Source organism: Carettochelys insculpta, chromosome 1 (assembly GCF_033958435.1).
Source record: "Carettochelys insculpta isolate YL-2023 chromosome 1, ASM3395843v1, whole genome shotgun sequence".
Taxonomy (NCBI): Eukaryota; Metazoa; Chordata; order Testudines; family Carettochelyidae; genus Carettochelys; species Carettochelys insculpta.
In genome coordinates, this window is record NC_134137.1 from 211,626,783 (window position 1) to 211,649,045 (window position 22,263).

Below are 22,263 nucleotides of genomic sequence, written 5' to 3' on the forward strand. Positions count from 1 at the left end.
AAAGCCTTGTCTCTCATTTACAGGCCACAATTTGCTGCAGTCATTACTTAGCCAAAATGTATATGGATTTTAAATGACTTTTGCATAAGAAAGGTCTACAGAATCCAGCATATAGTTGGGGAATGCCAAACAAAACCTAGATACCTACTAAAGAAAGATCTTTGCATAAAGATAATGTACCTGGAAATTGTCAAATATTATAAATGAGATGAGAAAACTGAGAGAATGAAGCTTAATAACTCTCTCAAGGTTATATCATAGGTAGGTGGTCCATCGTGTGTGACGATGACGTCTTGAGCTTTCACAGGCTCATCGGTTGTGGACTCGCATGTAGCTGAGGAGTCCAAGCTTTGAATGGCATGGGTATTCACAGTGGGGGCAAGGGAATTGTCCTGGCTCTGTTGGTGTGGCTGCTGCTGTTGCTTTCTTCCTCTCACAAGCATCAATGAAGTGTACACATCACTCCTCTCCAAAGTTGTCATACGTGTGTCGCATGAGAGCACTCCAGCCTGTTCAGTCTTTTGCATGCTGCTCTAGCTGATCTGGTTTTAAACCAGCATGAGCAATGTGGGCCTTCACACAGTCTTCATACCTCTTGCGGAGCCTGCCTTGATTCCTTTTGCCTCGGTAGAGTTCACTGTAGAGGAGTTGCTTAGGGATTCTTGGTTCCTCCATTCGTATGATGTGCCCTGTCCAGCAAAGTTGGGCTTTCAGAATCATGGCTTCAATGCTCATGGTTCCTGCTCTGTCCAGGACCTCCAGGTTTGTAACTCTGTCCCACCCCTGAATGTGCAGTATTGACCTCAGGCTGTGTGTGTGGAAGCGCTCCAGCAGTTTATATGTTTTCTGTACAAGGTCCAGGTTTCACAGCCATACAGGAGATTGGTCAGGACTACAGCCTTGTACACTTTCAGTTTACTGGACAGTCGGATATTGTGCTGATTCAACACTCACGCTCTCAGATGTCCTAGTGCCCAGCTGGCCTTGGCAGATTTTGGCATTGATTTCTTTGTCAAGGGAGCCATCATTGGCTATCACACTGCCAAGGTACTTGAACTCCTCTACTGTTTTTAACTCTGTTCCTTCAATAAAAATTGAAGCAGGGACAGCAGCTGATCCTGGAGCAGGTTAAAAAAACTGAGGGAATGAAGCATAATGACTCTCTCAAGGTTATATAGGGAGCTGCAATAGAAACTGGGGTAGTTTGAATTCTAATCTTTATTCCAGCCACTTAAATGCACCCCATTTTAGGAACATGTAGGCTATATAAGTTAGTTATTATAGTTATAGATTATTAGTTAGTTTGTTAGTAGATAGTTATTATAGTTATAGATTAGAGCAGAGTAAATTATAATCACCTACAACATAATTTATCAGTTGAATGAAGGATTTAAGATTCAGATTTAAAAGGCACAAATCCTATTTTGTCCACTGAGAACTTCCCCGTTAATGTGCAAGTACCAGTTCCAGAAACTTAAGACAAATTCTTCTCTGTGGATTTTGCATTACCTCCAGCAAATATAGTACAGCAGTAGGAGTTAAATCACAAAGGCATGGGACACACCATTATAGGGATGGGTTAATGAAAGAAAGAGTTTCAAGTGTTTGAAGATGATGGGCAATAATGCTTAGATGATTTACCATGCCATAGAGCTAGCATACTCTTTAGTGAAAAAACAATCTTCAAAGCTGCTTGTAATTTAGCTATAACCACCCTAGTTACATGCCCCAGTGGAGGATAACATTGAGTGCCACTGTACATTGTAAAACTTTGTTTATGACTTGGCTGTTTCTTCAGAGGATATTTAAGACCGCTATAAAAGAATGTATTCAATTAAGCCTTCTGTCCTGAAAAAGCTGCATACACTTTAACAGCACCATAGATTTCAAGACAAAAAGCAGTCAAGTAGCACTTTAAAGACTAGCAAAATAATTTATTCGGTGAGCTTTCATGGGACAGACCCACTTCTAGATTTCAAGGTGAATGATAAAGCAATTTGGAGTTTTCCCCCAGTGAAACTACTCAAAATTTGGCTTCCTCAGAATATGAATTCAATTCTTAAATTTAGTTTTTATTTTAAAAGTTTTTTAACAAACTAAGTGAAATTGTTTTTCCTGGCAGCTGTTCCAAAATATTTCTACTTTCCCACTCCCCACCCCACTTTTTCCCAAGCTTGTATTTTTCCCCTCCATTGCCAGTTCTGATCCATTAGTCCAGTGAGATTCCACCCCCTCCCCCGAAAGCTCACAAGATTGGGGAAGCTTGCTGAATTCACTTCTGAACCCCACCCACCTCCCTCACAATCGTTTAAAATATTATGTGAGAAATTTGGATTATGGGAAACAGAATCAACTATTTCAAATTTGCTAAATCATCCACAAATTTTATTTTTCATTCTGCAACCAGTAGTTCCGTGTTAGAATATATACATCTTGTTTTGAGAAAAAAATAGACTATTCCTAAGAACTGCAATATTGCATAAAGGCCAGGGCACACGAGCACTAAACACTATGTGAAAGTGTAACAATTCATCACTGATGAAATTATTGGCTTGCAAGATTAGTAGGATCTTGAGCTTGGCCACTCAGGGCTGAAGCCCTGACCTTCAGTCCCAGGCACTGGGTCTCAGTCTTTGGCTTTGGGTCATAGCAAGTCTAACTCCAGACCTCGTAACTCCATTAAAATGGGGCTGTGACACACTTTTGGATCATACCAACCAAGGTTCAAAGTGCTAGTGTCAAATATTCAGGATAAAATTCTTATATTCCATTATATTGTATTCATAACATTTTTGTTCATTCTTGACAAACACTCGCAGTTCCAGTTGTGTACACCAGAGCTTCTAGAGAGAGAAGAAGTGTCAGATACACATATAAACACACAGGCACATGAGCATTCTTGTGGGGTAAGTTTTTCAACTGTTTCAAAACTGCAACACTCAGCCATCAGAGCAAGAGTACTTGTGTATTCAAGTCAGCTAGTGTACTTGCTCCATTGCAAGGCCACCAGGGGGCCAATAAGAACCCTTGGAAAGTGGCTTTTGGAATTCCTAGGGAGGCGCAAAAAAGCTTCCTCTACTATCATTTACCCTCTTTCCAGCATGTCAGTCTGGTCTCTCCTTTACTTGCTCTAGGCTTCTTGCTGGAGGAGGTGAAGAAAGGGAGATTAGTAGGCCTGAACACTAAGATAGACAGTGGTCCATGCTCCCACCATGCAGGATATGACCAGTTAAAGCAAACAGCCTGATTGTGACATAAGTACCTATCATACCTCCTGCTTCCCAACAGCACGAACCATTAATGGGATTGTTCAGACTATTGTGAGAAGTGAGATGAACAAGGCAAAGACTCATAGGTCATATGGAGGGCTGGGCTGATTTCTTTAGGCTGCTCATTGACCTAGCTTGGGTCATCAGGGATGTACTTGAAGAGACCTATCAACTGCTGCCATGGGACCCAGCTCTTTCGCTGGTTTGCACTATGGTTGTCTACTTCTTTCCAGCAAAGCTGAGAGACACCACAGGCCCAGATGCACACTCCCAGAAGAAGTGGAGCCAGGGCGAGGCTTGAAGCATGTGTGGGTCCATGATCGCACTAGCGCTGTGATGGAGAAAATGGCACAATCTCCTGTTCGTTTTCACGCAGTTACTGGGTGCTCTGAATTCTGGGACAGTGCTTTGCATTCTGGAATAGTGACATCAAAAACCAGTGAGCAACCGGGGCTAAGGCACTATGGGATAGGTACCCATAATGCATTGCTCACGCAATCACACTTCAAGAAGGCAATCGGGACATGGAAACTCAACACAAAGAAACAGCGGGTCGAATTACCAGAATGTTTGTGGACACTTAAATTTGAATCGTAACATCTAGGTTAAGAAATCCAATTTATTAAAGTTGAATTTATCTCATCGTGCAGACATAGCCTTAGTGTCTGAGTGCTGGGTGGTATTGGTGGGCTGAGATATACAGGAGGTCAGACCAGAGGGCTTGGTGGTTCCTACTGATCTTCATCTGCATGTCTCTCCTGTCAAAACTGTTGTGACTTGTCATTCCCCATTGCAGCCACTGCTCTGTCCCCAGTTGCTTTCCAAAGTTTACACTTAATTAGGCCTATCATGCCTGTGGTCTATCTTAAACATCTCTTGCACTGCTCTTCCTAGATGTGCAAAATGTAATCTCTCCCTCCTTCTGAATTTATGCTATTTTCTATTGAAACAAGTAGAATCTATGTTTTTTTGCAGCAAAGGCATTTGTGTGATCTGTGATGTATGTAAAGAAATTGAACATGCACCAACTTTTATTAATAAGATTTTAATTGAGATATTACAGATATATCCTTTTTGTGTCCCTTTGACCACTTCCACATTACAAAACCAACGGCACATATCTGTGAATCCATGAAGCAAACTTTGACACCCTTGTGTATACACCAGGGAAGTTTGGTCTTCCACAGCCATAACCCCAGCTAACAATACCAGTCAAAAACCATTTTCCATCACTTTGGCTTCGACATGATAGGGGTCCCCCAGAATCACCCTAAAAGAAGAATATTTTATTTTAGATTTTTTTATGATAAACAGAAAGAAACTATGAGCAATATTCCATAGTACAAAACTCCATGGAGTTCAATGGAAACTTCGCTTGAGTGATGACAGAAAAATTTGGCCCACTAGTTCTGATTAGGAATAAAAGAAATTAATTCCCTTACAGACAATGCAGATCATGTTTATGTATTTGCACCACGTAGACCATTGTGAGTTAATATTGCTGCCATATAACATGCACTGAATATGATTTTAGAGTTCTATGATGGCTTATTTTTGCCAAAACTTAGAATGCCTGAATTCACCATTGAAAATTACATATATGAGTAACTTTAATGCAATAAATTTTAGGATTCAATATTATCCTTCAAACCTAAAACAAAGACCAAATTCTGCCCTCTGGAATATGTACAAGCCATATTGGCTGTGTCTACACTAGCACTGCACTTCAAAAGAGGCATGCAAATGAAGTGCAGATTTACATATCTGGCACCCCATTTGCATATTCTCCTTTGGAAACAGCTTCTTTCAAAAGAAAAAAAAAGTGGTGTAAACACAGCTCTTTCAAATATAAACACAGTTTTCAAAAGAACTTTATTCCTGAATATTTTCAAAAATTTGTGTAACGTTTGTGGTTAGGAGTAAGATTCTTTTGGAAATGGGGTTTACTTTCAAAAAAGCCGTGTCTATACTGCTTTTTTCTTTTGAAAGAAGAATGTGCAAATGAGGTGTCCAATATGTAAATCTGCACCTCATTTGCATTTTTACTTCCTCATTTGCATGTCTCTTTCAAAAGAACAATGCTAATGTAGACACAGCCATTGTGTAACATAGATATATGCATTCATCTGCTGGTGAGAAGCAAAATTAGACCCTACGTGAAAAGTCAAACCATAACATTCCACAAATAGCTTATTAAACCCACAATAAAATATGAAAAACGATGATTTAAATAGGAACAGGATTGGACCCTTAAATCTACTCCAAAAAGAAACAACGAAGGGTCCTGTGGCACCTTATAGACTAACAGAAAAGTTTAGAGCATGAGCTTTCGTGCATCTGAATAAGTGAGTTAACTCACGAAAGCTCATGCTCTAAACTTTTCTGTTAGTCTATAAGGTGCCACAGGACCCTTCGTTGCTGCTACAGATCCAGACTAACACGGCTACCCCTCTGATACTTTCCAAAAAGAAAAAGAAATGTGGAGCTCATGCATAAGAGTCAAACACACTTGTTTTAAATTTTTTCCATGACAGTGTACAGTTTCTCTATATTGAAGGCTGATAAAGCATTTGCAAACAGGAAAGCATAATGAAGAGATCTGCTGTGAATTATACTAGCACTTAGAAAGCACGAGGGAATTACAATGTGATAAAAGCAATCCAGTAGCCGTATCCTCTTCACCACTAGGATACTCCAGTAACTGCACTAAAGGCTGAACCACTCTAGTCTGGCACCCTCAGGATCTGACTGGTGCCAAATGAGAGACTTTGCCTGACCACGGGAGGTCAATATTGTCTGGCAGCACTGCCAACACTTCCAAATTCCACTGCTTACTGGGCTCTTAGAAGAAATTTGGGGTAAAGTAGAGCTGAATAACAGCACAGAACACTGAGTGCCAGGACTAGTGTCCATAAACAAATTTTACGGGACCACAGGAAACTTGGCTACATCCATGATAAGTGGTCATCTAGCCAAGTAAAATAATTCCAGATTACAGATGTTGCTGTATGAGAGAGACCAGAGAGTTTAACCTGTATTTACATATTTTCATAGAAATAGCTAATCCATGGCTTAATTCCTCCACACGCATAATACAAATCTAAAACAAACATTAAGTTTAATATACTTTGAAAATTTGCCCCACATCCAGCCAGTACAGTCCAGTCGACAAAGCTCCATTAGGATAATTATTACAGGTGTTCAAAAATTGCTCAAGAGAAAACACAGATTTAACTATATCATTAATTTCCACAGACGTACTAATTTCATGCTAATAGTTTTCATGAAATAATATACGTTAGCTGTGTCTACACTAGCACCTGCCTTTTGAAAGGGGGATGCTAATGAGACACTTTGGGATATGCTAATGAGGTGCTGCAATGAATATGCAGTGCCTCATTAGCAAAATGGCAGCTGCGGCACTTTGAAAGTGCCACTCTCACCCACGCACGGCTCTTCTACATGGGGTCCTTTTCAAAAGCACCCCACAGATGTCGAAATCCCCTTATTCTTGTTTGGTTATAGGAATAAGGGGATTTCGACATGTGCAGGGTCCTTTCAAAAAGGACCCTGTGTAGACGAGCCATGTGTGATCGAAAGCAGCACTTTTGAAGTGCCGCGGTTGCCATTACGCTAATGAGGCCCTGCATGTTCATTGCAGGGCCTCATTAGCGTATTCCAAAGTGTCTCAAACTTTTGTCTCAAAGTAGCATATCCCAAAGTGTTTCCAACTTTTGAAAGGGGGGTGCTAGTGTAGACATAGCCATCGTGTTTCAACCTCACTGTTTTGAATTTTATCTATACAATACACTAACAAAACAGAGAAGTCAAAAATCAGAACCAAAAATTTTGGTAGGGTAAATTTCAACATTCAAAAAATTCAACTTTTTTTGGTCTCAATTTGGAAATTCTAACCTTTTGACAAGTTCTAATAATTATAAAAAAGAGACAGCTACAACTTGCCCTGGGAGTGCTTCCTCCAGTGTTGGATGGGATTGAGCATCGATGTTGCAAGTTGTGTCTTTCCTTGATTATGTTTGGCCAGCCACTCACATAGCTGCGGTAGAGTTAACCCTTGATTGTTGGATTGAGACAAATTCCTTATGTAGGCCAAGCCTTAAATACTCATTTTTATATAACTTTCCAAAATTAGTGAAAGAACATATCAGGATCAATACGACTTCCATCCTGAGCAGTACAAGCAGGATTTTAAAACCACTCAGATTCTGGCGCTCAAGTTTTAAGGAGAAAATTTACATAGCTTAGTGACTGAGCCAAGTCAAATGGCATTATAGAATTCCATGTTTATGGTCTCTCAGTGACTCCAGATCAAGTATGCTATTCAATTGTAAAATTAGGCTTGTTTACTTGCACTTCAGCTGTCAACTCTGTAATCTCCAGGTGGGATCCAAGAGTCAGGCTAGGTTCATGCTTTCATTTAGGTCCTCATCTGTTTGAAAGCAGTGTTTATGCTGAGAACCTGTGATTCCTGCTTCCATTTGTGTGACCCATTGGCCCTGTAACTGAAACTAAGTAAACAGTGCTATTGAGGCACACAAAGAAGTAGGTCTCAGCTGCTTTTTTGCTGTGTTGGTTTTGAAGTGCTAACCAGAGTAAAAATATTTCCTTTCCCATCACTGCCAACACATTTAATACCAGTGAAGTCCGCACACACATGGCAGACCTGCTGATAAAGAGATCTGTTTTGCTAAGCGGTTTTTCAGAGCAGAACTATGCATAAAGCAAGACAGTTAACCGTAGTTACTTACCGCTTAAAATGTAACAATGGAAGATCAAAAGTTAAGGATTTAACATGAGCTGTATAAAAATACTTACTTTGCAGCCATCTTTCTTCCCAGACATCACTCCTGCACATAGCATCCGGGCTGTGATAAGCCCATATGTGGAATGACACAATGTTTGATCAACAATTTCTACCTCAGCTTTTTGCAGAATTATTGATCCTTGATCATCTGGAAAACATATTGTAAGAAAGCCAACCTGACTAAATGGACTTCGGAAACATGACTTGTGTATTTCAGCATTAGTGGATTAGGTTCTGAAGATTCCCTGTCTAACTCTTTAGCTGCAGTTACTTCTGATCTAGGCAATTATCTCAATGCAACCCATTATGACAATGGGCTGCTCAATAGAAATGCAAGGACAGATTGTGTTAAACAATTAAGTTGCTTAAAAATTTACATCAACCTAACTCCAAACAAGGATTAGAGCCATGTGAGTTCAATCTGAAGTACATTACCACATGAGATTTCTAGTTCTACCTGGTTCTGTAGAATCTCTAGCCAGCAAGGTTCTCCAGGAAGGAAATCAAGTTAGCACCAGAACTCACTTCCTTAGTGCAGTTATTTTTTATCACTACCTCTCTGGGTTGGGAGTGGGTAATTTGCTCACATGCTGCTTTCCTTGGATGTGGTAACCATTTCTCAGGCTCCCCCTCTGGAATTTTAAACCCTGATTCACCATTACCCATGGTCACCCTGGTAGGCCCAGGAAGTACCATTCGAAGCCGACAGGGCAGACATTTGAATCCATTGTCACTGCCATGGGTGCACCTTTCTTAGTGTCAGGAGTTAATCTCCCACAGCAGCACAACCCCTTCACACAGGAAAACCAGAACAAATATATGACAGGACAGCAGGCAAGGAATTCTGCCTTCTATGGTTTTGCTGAATTCAGAGAAGAGTGCAGATGAACCAGATCACAAGTCAATATCCACCTTGGAGTGAGCCGGTATAACTTCACTCAAGTCAATGGGCATGTGTTTGCTTACACCTGACCTCAGTTTGGCCGGATGGGTGAATAAAAATAGGAGCTCACTTGCTTCTTGCCTTTGACCCCAGCCTGTTATCCAGCACTTCTCACCACTGTGCACTTTATGGGAAAGTGAAGGAATGCAGATCGGCTGAATGACGTGTTTCATTGTGTCAGGCCATGGCACACTTAGCTGCAGAAGTGCAATATCATAGTCGTAGTTTCTGTTGTTATAGTATTCATGAACAATGATTCTTCTCACCGGAGTCACAAACTTGGCATTCCCTTGAGCGCGCATCCCTAAGTGCGCTGTCCAAGTTCGAGGGTCGGATAACCTAATTGAAAATGAATTCATGTACAATAAATCTTCCAGACCAACTCTTCAAAATCTCTTCAGGACACAATGCTTAGGAAACCCTGTGTGTTAACTGATAAAAGGGAAGTTTTTAAACCCAAAAGAAGAAAACCAAAACAAAAAATATGGAACTAACAGAACACATGATGGTATCATCTTCCAAAATGCTTTTGCCACAGCTTCCTTTTCGTTCTACCTACCTAGCAATCCCCTGGGGTAAAGAACATTGTCCTCACATCAATGCTCCCTGTGAGGTGAGTGCTTGGGCAGCTACCCAGTAGAAAGTCAGGTGCCATCCAGCTGATTAACAGAGAGTCCACAGTCACCAATATCCATGCATAAGTTTTTCTACGGGTAGTGCTCAGCCCCATATGCCTTCTTGTACATAATAAAATTCATTCCACCCATGGATAGAAAAATTAGAGGGAACCCTCCCTCACACCTCCTTCTAATGTGTCTAACTTGCTGAACACTGTTAGTAATACCACCTTGTAGATACCTGCATCTAAGACCTTCTCTACAATGGTGGCAACAGGTAAGGTATGTGTGCCTACATTCTAAACTGAAAAACAGGCTGTGTCCGACACTGTGGTGTCTAGGTAACTACAAGAGGCAAAGAATGACTCTGACAGGAATGCAGCAACAAGACAGTAGACTGCTAAAGGTCACATTGTACACATGAGAGACCTTGCTTGGGCATGTAGAAAGCTGCATAGATACATACTTCAACATTCTGGCATATCTCTACCCACCTAAGCTGCACTGTCCACTCTTATTTATACTCAAGCAGTGTAGGTATTCAATGTGCCACCAAAACATAGTTTCTCCTATGAGAAATCAAAGTAAATTTGATAACTGGACTCTGACCCATCCCCCCACCCCCAGCATCATTAGGATTTCTGTGCATGTGAAGTGTGGGCGGGATTTTGTCTGATCATAGTGGTTAAAACCCTCATTCATTTAATTCATGGTGGTATATGAATTGAAATCACGTGACTGTGCAGTTAAGTCACCCGCCATATCTACCAGAATTCAAAACATTCAGTGCTTCAGGTGCGTTAAGTGGATGTCACTGTGTACCTGTTTCCTTGAAAACAGTGAGCTGCTGACAGAAGCCATTCCCTGGAGATCACTGATGCCCCACAATAAGCAACGCCAACAAAATGAAGGCTGACTTGCCAGGGCCATTCACCTTCTTGCGCATCAGAGCCTCCTACGATGCGATGGTAAATATTGCTGATTTTACCACTGCCACAGCCTTTAAAAGAAGATTGGTAAGCTTATGACATCGCTGGCACCATCACCCACCATTTGCGAGGATGCTTCCAAAAGGGTGGGGAGAAGGATCTTTCTTTCTGCATCTCTTTTTATTTGGAGAGGCTTTACACTGAAAGGCCATGGAGCAAAAATCCTTATCCTTCGGTTAAAGAAGAGATGGTCTTGTGGTTACAGCACCAAGCCAGAGAATTTGGGGTTCTCCTCCTAGCTTTGCCACAGACTTCCTGTGCAACTGTGAGGCAGCACTTACTCTCTGTGCCTCAATTCACCACCTGCAAGGCAGAGATAACCCTTCCCTACCCAGGAGATGACTTTACTATGGGAGTGCTTCACTATATAAAATAGAGAGTAGATGCCACTCCCCCCACCCAACCCCCCACACATATGCCTGCACTTGAGCTGGAGGGAAACCTCGACATACACCACTTTACTGAATGACCTGAATTTAACTATTGCCCCTCTCTTCAAACTGTGAAGAAAGCAGCATATGAGCAGCAGCCACAGTGATAAAACAACAAGAAGTCCTATGGCACCTTATAGACTAACAGATTTTGGAGCATAAGCTTTTGTGCATAAAGACCCACTTTGTTAGCTTATGCTCCAAAATACCTGTTGTTGTTTTTGTATATACAGACTAACATGGCTACACCTCTGATACTAGCCACAGTGATGATGGCAGTGGTGGGGTTAGGAGAGAGGTGTCCAACCTTTATTCATTGGGGGCCATAAGGCAATTTTTATGTGCTGTGGGGGACCAAACACAAAATAGGCCCAAAGCACCCCCCCCACAATTAAACCCCTCACAACCCCAGACTGCCCCCCCAGCCTTAAAGCCCCTGCAGCCCCAAAGCACTCCCAGGCTTAGACCCCCTACAGCCTGAAATTGTCCCTTACCCATCCCCAAGTTTAACTCCCCTCGCTTCCCCAAACACTGCCCCCAGCCCTGCGCCCCAGCCAGGACTCTGTCCCCAGGGCCATCTGCAGCTCTGCATGCCAGCCAATGGGGCTCTGCAGCAGAGGAATAAAAAGGCTCCCTGGGCTGGACTGTGGCCCATGGGATGCCTTTTGGGCACCTCTGGGTTAAGACTGGAAAGCTGCTCATTCAGGAAAGGATTGGGGAAGAAATATGTCCCACAGACCAGCTCCTGTTAATTTATGAACACAACATTTGTGGGCCCTGCAACTGGCAGTCTCACACTGACATGAAAAGCTCCACTCATCCTGTGAAGCAGGACTCAAGGGAAAAAGATCCCCACACCACAAGGTCCTGTAACCAGAAAGAAGATGCACTAGAGTGCAGGTTCACTCACCACAAGCTCTAGTCCCAGCTCTACCACCGGTGACTGCCCATGTTTCTATGTTCTCCACAAGCACTGTTAGGAGCTACTCCTTTTAGGAGCTTCATATCCCTGAGGGATTAATTATCACTCACCAGTCTCACAAACAAGGTAATTGAGAGCTTTCCTAAGTGACCTTATGCAACATCTGGGACTAGAACCCAGCTGTTTCAAACAAGGGAACTTACTCTCACTCCTTTTGCCGCAGGTTATTCTCAAGGAAAATGGCAAATTCAGGCTTCAGTTAGCTATATGAACCCTGTGGTTCTGGCTCATCTGCTAGTAGTTAGCCCTTTAATAGGTGTTCATGATCCTGCCACCATTTCCACACTAAGAGTTAGAGAAATTTGTCTAAGAATATCTGCAAATTCGGGCAAATATTACTGTATTTGTTTACCACCATATTCCAGGCTGCCCTTTTTTCTATGCATAGAGCATTGTTATTATCCTATGATGTATGCCATGCACCTTTCATTAGCACACAGTTCATAGTAAAAAAAGTAGATTTTAAAGCAACTTTTCAAGACAACTGTTAATCCTCAGCAGCTTTTCCTTCTCCCTCGAAATCTACTTGACCCTCAGAAATTTCAAAGTTAATGATTTACTTAAGCATCCATCAGGTTCACGAGGGTCTGGTCATCATTTAACAGGACAAATATCCTCTAACTTAAGTGACTCATGCATCTGGGTCACTGATTTTAAAACTTCTGTAATGTTTGCAACATTTTAAATAGAATAGGTCTGGTTTTTGACTGGAAATCCAATTTCACCCTTCAGCTATCCCCACTTTCTAGCCCCTCAGATAAGAATCTATGTTTGAATATAAAGATTAAAATCACAATCTAAAATGTTATAGTTAGGGCTCATCACAATACTGAAAACAACCATGGAAGTTCCGTAATTTAAAATAAAAAGCCCATGAATTCCAAGCTTCATACCAACACTCTTTGGACACATTTTCCCTTGAGTAGAAAGTATATGTACTTTAAATAGGAAAATACAATTTAATATAAAAAGCTAAAATGTTAAGATCAATATTTGAGAGAGATTCTTACTACAGTTGCTTTCATCACTTCCATCAAGACAGTCCACTGTCCCATCACACTTTGCATTTTGCTTCTTAATGCAAACATTATCTCTGCACTGGAAAGTGTGGTTGTTGCAAGGAATACCTGAAACAGGAAACAAAACGGAACCATGTACTTCTTTCTGGACTGCTATTCTAGCATCTTGGATTAAGAATTTGCCTCCACTTGAAGAGGTGGCTGAACCCCCACTACTGAGAACCCTACTGGATGTTCAATTTACACTGGCAAAAACTGAACAGAATAAGCTAACGGACATTTTCCTAGTATAAGCAATACTTCCAGTAGGGCTTTCGGTGACATAGATATTTTGGAAGGCATTCTATTTTCATATTCCTAACCAGTAAAGTAGGATAGGCCAGGCCTATGTGTAGACTGGAGAAAAATGAAAGTCATTATCAAAGAAATCAATACTTCTATACCAATAGTATACATTAACCATAGCAACTCAATGAAGAAAGCTTGAACAATCAAATTTTGGACAAGATGTATTCCAACCTCTGTGTCACACAATCACAGAATCATAGGGCTGGAAGGGACCTCAGGAGGTCATCTAGTCCAGCCCCCTGCTTCAAGCAGGATCAACCCCCACTAAGTCATCCCAGCCAGGACCTTGTCCAGCCAGGACTTAAAAACCTCAAGGGATGGAGAATCCACCACCTCTCTAGGCAACGCATTCCAATGCTTCACCACCCGCCTGGTGAAGAAGTTTTTCCTAATATCTAACCTACACCTCTCCCTCTTCAACTTCTGACCATTACTCCTTGTTCTGCCATCTGACACCACTGAGAACAGTTTCTCACCCTCCTCTTTAGAGCTCCCCTTCAGGAGGTTGAAGGCTGCTATTAAATCACCTCTAAGTCTTCTCTTCTGTAAACTAAACAAGCCCAAATCCCTCCGCCTATCCTCATAGGTCTTGTGCTCCAGACCCTTAATCATTTTTGTTGCCCTTCACTGAACCTGCTCTAGCAAATCCACATCCTTTTTATACTGGGGGGCCCAAAACTGGACACAATATTCCAGATGTGGCCTCACCAGTGCCGAATAAACAGGAGTAACTACTTCTCTAGATCTGCTTGAAATCCTGCTCCTCCTAATGCACCCCAGTATGCCATTAGCTTTCTTGGCTACAAGGACACACTGTTTACTCATATCTAGCCTTTCATCCACCATAACTCCTAGGTCCCCTTCCATCGTACTGCTGCTAAGCCAGTCGGTCCCCAGCCTGTAACAATGTTTGGGATTCTTCCACCCCAGGAGCAGGACTCTACACTTCTCCTTATTGAACCATATCAGATTTCTTTTATCCCAGTCCTCCAATTTAACCAGGTCCCTCTGGATTCTCTCCCTACCCTCCAACGTATCTACCTCCCCCCCTAGTTTTGTGTCATCTGCAAACTTGCTGAGGGTGCAAACCAGCCCCTCATCCAGGTCATTAATAAAGATGTTGAATAACACCGGCCCCAGAACCAAGCCTTGCGGCACTCCTCTTGAAACAGACCGCCATCCAGATATTGAGCCATTGACCACTACCCGTTGGGCCCGACCATCCTTCATGTCCTTTCCTTCTTTGGTCACTCATTTATTGCAAACACAGAAATACCCTAAGAAATTTCACATGGCTAGTCTTCAAAATATATTTTTGTAACATTTCCCCAATTTTGTTCTTTTAATGTTTTGCTCTTCTCAGAAACATGTGCCTCAAACAAAACTATGCCTGTCTGACTCCCAATAAGACTTACGTCAAACATGGCTCTGTTCAGACTTTTAGTTTCAAAAGCAGCCTTGGAGGTTTGTTGGGCTTTTTTACAAACATTTATCATTTCACGCTCACACAGAAACAACCGGCTAATGAAATTCATGTGAGAGTTTCACCATGCCCTTTAAAGTAAGTCATTTGGGCTAGCTATTGCAACTGCAGCTGGGTGAGCAATGGACAGGAAATGCACTTGATTAAAAAGGTAACATACTTTTGGTGCAGTTCTGCTCATCTCTGCCATCCTCACAGTCATGTATTCCATCACAGGCAAGGGAAGAACGCTGCAGCGAGAAGCTGACATTACAATTCACTTTGTACATAACTAGAGCAGGAAGAAAACAGGACATCAGCAACACATATATAATGACCAAATTTAGAGGGCTGTGTAGTTTTATTAATACTACCATTGTTGCAATCTAAAGCTACGTCTACACGTGAAGCCTACATCAAAGTAGCCTATTTCGATGTGGAGACATCGAAATAGGCTATTTCGATGAATAACGTCTACACGTCCTCCAGGGCTGGCAATGTCGATGTTCAACATCGACGTTGCGCAGCACCACATCGAAATAGGCGCAGCGAGGGAACGTCTACACGCCAAAGTAGCACACATAGAAATAGGGGTGCCAGGCACAGCTGCAGACAGGGTCACAGGGCGGGCTAGCGCTTCCAGGGCAACAGCTAGCCGCTCCCTTAAAGGGCCCCTCCCAGACACACTCAGCCTGCACAGCACGCGGTCTGAGGAGCCATAGGCACACAGACCCTGGGCAACGCAGGCATGGACCCCCAGCAGCAACAGCAGCAGCAGCAGCAGCAGCAGCAGCAGCCAGAGGTCCACCCAGCCGCCCCTGCAGGAGCAGGGCTCACCCTGCTCCATGCCATGCGGGAGGCAGCTGAGCACCTCCTTGCCACACAGGAGGAGGAGCGGCCTGCAGGGGAGGAGGACTCAACCCCCAACCCTGCAGCACCCCGACGCCCTCCCCCCCCGGCCTCACACGCCGGCAGCTGTGGAGCTACCCCACCAGCACCAACTGGTGGGAGCAGCTGGTGCTTGGGGAGTGGGACGACGACCGCTGGCTCAGGAACTTTAGGATGAGCCGGCAGACATTTATGGAGCTATGCCAGTGGCTCGCCCCTGCACTCAGACACCAGGACACCGCCATGCAGCGTGCCCTCCCAGTGGAGAAACGGGTCGGCATCGCTGTCTGGAAGCTGGCCACTCCAGACAGCTACCGATCCATGGGACAGCAGTTTGGCGTCGGCAAGGCCACCGTCGGGGCTGTCCTCATGGAGGTAAGAGGACCCACGGGGGGAGGCGGGGAGGCAGCCCTGGCAGGGGAGAGGGGCCCTGGCAGGGGAGGGCCACGCACACCCTGCTCACCCCTCATTGGTGGTCTCCCATGTGCTTCCCCTGCAGGTCGTGCATGCCATCAACGCCATGCTCCTCCACAGGCTCGTGAGGCTGGGGGACCCAGATGCCACCATCGTGGGCTTTGCCACCCTGGGCTTCCCCAATTGCTTCAGGGCTCTGGATGGGACTCACATCCCCATCCGCGCCCCGGAGCACAGTGGAGGACGCTACATAAACCGGAAGGGCTACCACTCAGTGGTCCTCCAGGCCTTGGTGGACAGCCGGGGCCGTTTCCAGGGTATTTATGTGGGCTGGCCTGGTAGCACCCATGACGCCCGGGTTTTCCGGAACTCAGGCCTGTGCCGCCGGCTGGAGGCGGGGACCTACATCCCGCAGCGGGAGATCCCTGTGGGGGACACCACCATGCCCCTCTGCGTCATCGCAGATGCGGCGTACCCCCTCCGGCCCTGGCTCATGCACCCGTACATGGGCCATCTCTCTGCCAGCCAGGAGCGCTTCAACCAGCGCCTGAACCACGCGCGCCAGGTGGTGGAGCGCTCATTTGGCCATCTCAATGGGCACTGGAGGTGTCTCCTCACCCGCCTGGATGCGGGCCCCACCAACATCCCTCAGATTGTGGGTGCGTGCAGTGCCCTGCACAATCTGGTGGAGAGCAAGGGGGGGGGCCTTCTTTCAGGGCTGGGCTGTGGAGGCCGGCAGGGCCGATGTGCAGCCGCCTGCTGCCCCCCGTCGCCAGGTGGACCCCGAAGGTACCTGGGTCCGGGAGGCCCTGCGGGCCCACTTCGATGAGGCCGCGGGCTGAACGCTGGCAGGCCCCCTACTGCCCCACCGCCATCCTCCACAACACTCCCTGCCCCTACGCCCACACCACGGAGCACCCAACAGCACACCCCCACACACACTTTTCCTGGACAAATAAAAGCAGACACTTGTTTGTGAAATCAAACTTGTTTACTTTGAACTCTGTTCTAACTAAAACTAACTATATACAGGAACTTCTAATTAACTTAAATATGAAAAGTGTATGTATATATTAACAAAAAAAAACAGGGATAACAAGGAAGGGGAGAACTATTTACATTGGGGGGGGAAGGATCAGACTGGGGAAACGGGGGGTACAAATAAATAAATACAAACTATATACAATGCAAAGAACAAAACAGTGGGGGGAATATATACAAGGGGGGGGGCACGTCCTGGGCCCCACGCCCCTATAGTCCAGCACTGGGGGTGGGCGGCCGGGAGCCCCGCCTCGGACACAGCCCTGTCCGGGGCTGGCTGGGGGCTGGGCAGACCGGCAGATATGGCTGGCGAGTGTCAGCTGGCCCCAGGTCTCCCTCGGCAGAACGGCCCTCGGTGGCGGGTGGCGGGGCAATGGTGGACGGCGCAGCGATGAGCAGAGCAGCAGGTGGCGCAGCGGGTGGAGCAGTCAGGGCGGGTGCAGCGGCGGCCGGCGTAGCATGGGGGGCCGGGTAGTCCGCTATGCGGTTAAAGGTCTCCATGTAGGCCTCCCATGCCTCTTGGCGCCAGGCCAGCACCCGCTCCTGGAGGTGGAGGCGACGTTGCTCCACCCGCAGCCGCTGCTCCATGACCTCCACCTGCCGGCGGTGGAGGGCCAGCAGCTGGGGGTTCGTCGCCGTCGGGTGGTGGTGCTGGGTCCACCGTCTTGCCTGCCGTGGGGCCGGTCGGTCCTCCGCCGAGGGGCTGGCCTGGAGCGATGGCCCCGGAGGGGATTCCGGGACCACTGATGCCTCGCTGGCGCTGTCCGGTCCTTCCGATGGTGCAGCTGCAAAACACAGGACGGGGGGAAGAAGAGTGGAGACAGGCGTTAGTGTGGGCCCTGAGCCGTGGCCCTTGTCCCCCCACCCCTGTGCTGCAGGTTCCCCATCCCCGTCCCCGGGAGATGCTGCTGTGATGGGGTTCAAGGGTCCCCCTGCACTGCACCCCGTCCCCCAGCGGGAGTGACTCTCACTTCACTCAGCAGGGTCTGACAAGAGAGGTTTCTTAGGCAACAGATGCCCAGTTTCTCCCAGAAGTGACAGTACAGCAGTCAGAGACAGTCCTTCTACCCGTCCTGGGGAGAAGACCCCAAGGGGTGCCCCTCTGGGGTGTAGCTTTCCCTCTCCTCAGGCTGGCTGCCTTCCAGCTCTCCCTTCCCCTTGCCTCTAACTGTGGCCCTCGATTCAAACCCAGCTCGGCTCCTCCCTCCTCTTTGTCCAGGGCAGAGGTGTAACCTGCCAGTTGTAGCCCCAGAATCATCCTTAGCCACTGGGAGCTATTCAGCTTGTTGCTCATATCTAGCCTGAGACTCGCATTTGCACTCCCCCAACTCCATCACATGCTGCTGCTGCGGCTGCTGCTGCTGCGGGGTGTCCCACCACCTCCTCCTGGGGGACCCTAGAGGTTCCGCTCCCCGCAGCCCCGGGCATGGGGCATGGCACTGTCGTGCTGGGGGTGGGCAGGGGCTGATGCCCTCCTGTGAGGGACATGGCACTCCTATCCTTGGGGCCATGGCCATCTGGGCATGTGGAGGGCCCTGGCCACATATCTATTACCCCCGCCCCTCAATCCCGGGGGTGTACACCGGGGGGGTACATACCTGTAGGTCCACTCCCACGGTCGGGGGACACCCGGGGGGCGGACGCCTGGCTGCTGCTCCTTGATGGCAGGAGGATGTGCAGGCCGGTGTCGGTGGAGGAGGAGTCCCCCTCCTCCTCCTCCTCCTCCTGCTCCGGTGCCCCAGGGCTTACCTCCAGGGCAGACTCCGGCTCTGGGGCCTGCTGGGGCTCCTCAGCCAAGGTATCAAGAGTGGCCGGAGGGGAGGAGGTGTGCCAGGGGCCCAGGATGTCCCTGAGCTCCTTGTAAAAGGGGCAAGTGATGGGGGTGGCCCCAGATCAGCCGGCCGCATCCCGGGCCGGGGCGTAACCCTGCTGCAGCTCCTTGACTTTACTCCGGACATGGTCCGGAGTGCGGGCAGGGTGACCCCGGGCAGCCAGGCCGTCAGCCAGCCAAGCGAATGCATCCGCGTTCCGCCTCTTGCTCCCCATTACCTGGAGCACCTCCTCCTCGCTCCAGAGCCCCAGCAGGTCCCGAAGCTCAGCCTCCGTCCAGGAGGGGCCCCGCTGCCACTTGCCGCCCTGGCTCCCCTTGGGGGGGGTCCCCTGGGGGTGCTGGGGGGGCTGCCAGGCGGCCATCGCAGCTGGGGTGGCTGTCTGTGCTGGCTGAGGAACATGCAGGCTGGCAGCGTGTCTGGGCTGCCGCCTGCACGTTCTCTCAGCTTCCTGCACAGGAAGGGAGGGAGCGGGGACCTTTAAGGGGCCGCTCCACATGGCCACCATTGAGCTCAGGGGCTGGAGAGAGCATCTGTCAACCCCTCAGCTGATGGCCGCCATGGAGGACCCCGCAATTTCGATGTTGCGGGACATGCAAAGACTACACGGTCCCTACTTCGACGTTGAACGTCAAAGTAGGGCACTATTCCCATCCCCTCATGGGGTTAGCAGCTTCGACGTCTCGCCACCTAACGTCGATGTTAACATTGAAATAGCGCCCAACACGTGTAGCCGTGACGGGCGCTATTTCGAAGTTAGTGCCACTTCTTCGAAGTAGCGTGCACATGTAGACACGGCTTTAAAGATTCATACCATTTTCCTCTCACCAACTGCTTTACAAAGGTGAGAAGAACATTCAATGAGTCACCCAAAGTCACAAAACTCATCAGTGGCAAATTCAGAAGTTGAACCCACATCTGTTATAATTGAGCTAATGAAGGTATCCTGATGGTGATCTCAGCTGTAAAAATTGAGTGTAAGTCCATAAGATGTCACAATAACCTCCAACAACAAATGGTGATACCAAAAGTGACAAAAATGAAACAGAAAGACTGAATTAGTACAACCAAATGGCCTACTAATATATCTCAAGGACTATTACACTCACTCCTAGTGAATATGGAATGTGTGGAACTGATATTAGTGAACCAATATCAGTGTGTCAAAAACTAAGCCTAGCTGGTGCACAAACCAATGAGAGGATAGGCTATTTCATCCCTTAAAGAAAGAGACTTTAGAGAGATGTCGTCATGACTAATACCCCTTTATCTTCTGGGACACCAGACCTTCTTCATCCCAATCTGGAAGAAGTCTTGACCTGACTGGGCCAGAAAGAGGAACCCAGATAACACTGCCCACTCCCCTCACACCAGCTGAATCCTCATCACTGCCTGGGTTGAAATGCACTGGATTTTAACAAGAACAAGCAAGCAGCTCGAGCAAATCCTAACTAATTTCTTTTTCCCCCAAAAAGGACAAGTATTAACATCTTTAAAACCAACTAAGATCCTGTGAAACAGGGGCATTTTCCTTCTAAAACCTTCTAAGACTTATCCTAATTAAAGTTTTAAATCTCAAATGCTTTAACTATTTTCCCTTCTTTTCTTTCATGAGAAAGGTTGAGAGGATATTCAATCATGTTTACCCAATGGTACAAAGCAGGCTGAGGTCTCTATATACCAATCCCCAAAACCTTGCTTAACACTGTTTCAAGCTGCACTGTTTCAGGATCATAGCAACACCTTAACTCTTTGGCTCTGTATATTCTATCTTAATTAACATAGTGCATGCTATTGCTTTTTACAGTGATTTTTAACCTTTGATTACAGTGGACAGGATGGCTGATCCAGTAGTCTTCAAATAACATATCCTTAATGCCTAAAGTCTAGTGCACTAACGCAATGTATAGCCTGGCCCCAACAACACCCTTAAATTGGAATAAATTTGTATTACCAAGATGAAGGAAGAGGAAGAAGCAGATGGGACACTGAATGTTTTAATTTAACAATGTCAGCCTCTGGAAGAAAACAACTGTGACTTGTTTCGGGTAGTTTTGTCTAACAGATTGACCTATATCCCCCTTGCTCTTCAGTTTCACACTCTTGTCTGTAGCAAATACACAAAGCTCAAAATGTTTTCAAGTTTCTTTCACTAACCAAACCTGAATTAATCTCAAGCATACAAAACCAGGCTAGAAAACTCAAGTTTCCTGGTATTTACTCTTCTTTAAATTCCAACAGGGAAAAAAAAGAGCTTATACATTCACTGGGTTTCTCTTTGCCAATTATAAGCAAATACTAACCACAAAAGAGTTCATCGCTTTCATCAAAGCAGTCATTTACCCCATCACAGTGCTGAGCCTGACGAATGCATAAGCCACTGGAACACTGGAAGTATCCGGCTGGACATGCTGAAGGCAAATAGACAAAGTAAAAATTCTCTGCTACCAAATACTTGCAATTCACAGCATTAAAGTAAGGCCATTCAAATATTGCATGAAAGCCCAGTAAAATATGTTTGAAACATTGTTACCTGTGTTATTACTGACACCTTAACTTATTGGAAAAGCATTGAATACTACACCTAGTCTTACAACCTATTCTTCACTCAATTTCCACCAGTGAAACAAGAACAGCATTTTTTTAAATATTCAGATTACCCTTTCAGATACCCATTTCTGTTTATACATTTCAAATGCAAATGTCTCTGCAGTATGGACCAGTCCTTCTCCAGTGTATAAGATGGTCATTAGAAAAATTAACATATAAGATCTATACACACAGGCCATGTCTACACTAGCCCCAAACTTCGAAATGGCCATGCAAATGGCCATTTCGAAGTTTACTAATGAAGCGCTGAAATACATATTCAGCGCCTCATTAGCATCCAGGCAGCCACGGCACTGTGAAATTGACACGGCTCGCCTCCACGTGGCTCATCCAGATGGGGCTCCTTTTCGAAAGGATCCTGCCTACTTCGAAGTCCCCTTATTCCCATCTTCTCATAGGAATAAGGGGACTTCGAAGTAGGCAGGGTCCTTTCGAAAAGGAGCCCCGTCTGGACAAGCCGTGTGGCGGCAAGCCGCGTCAATTTCGAAGTGTCGCGGCCGCCTGCATGCTAATGAGGCGCTGAATATGTATTTCAGCGCTTCATTAGTAAACTTCGAAATGGCCATTTGCATGGCCATTTCGAAGTTTGGGGCTAG

At 46.0% G+C, this 22,263-nt stretch overlaps 1 protein-coding gene across 1 annotated transcript in view; it reads right to left on the minus strand.

Moving 5' to 3' along the window:
• Positions 1-4,358: 4,358 nt before the first annotated feature.
• The window catches only part of LOC142011406 (transmembrane protease serine 7-like), a 91,514-nt gene continuing 73,609 nt past the window's right edge, over positions 4,359-22,263 (minus strand). Inside the window, exons 13-19 of the mRNA XM_074990843.1 lie at positions 21,361-21,468; positions 15,067-15,177; positions 13,067-13,183; positions 10,477-10,654; positions 9,108-9,376; positions 8,106-8,242; positions 4,359-4,539 (exon numbers count right to left, since the gene is read on the minus strand). Coding sequence (XP_074846944.1) covers positions 4,369-4,539; positions 8,106-8,242; positions 9,108-9,376; positions 10,477-10,654; positions 13,067-13,183; positions 15,067-15,177; positions 21,361-21,468 — 1,091 coding nt within the window. The 3' untranslated portion in view covers positions 4,359-4,368. The remainder of the gene's footprint in view (positions 4,540-8,105; positions 8,243-9,107; positions 9,377-10,476; positions 10,655-13,066; positions 13,184-15,066; positions 15,178-21,360; positions 21,469-22,263) is intronic.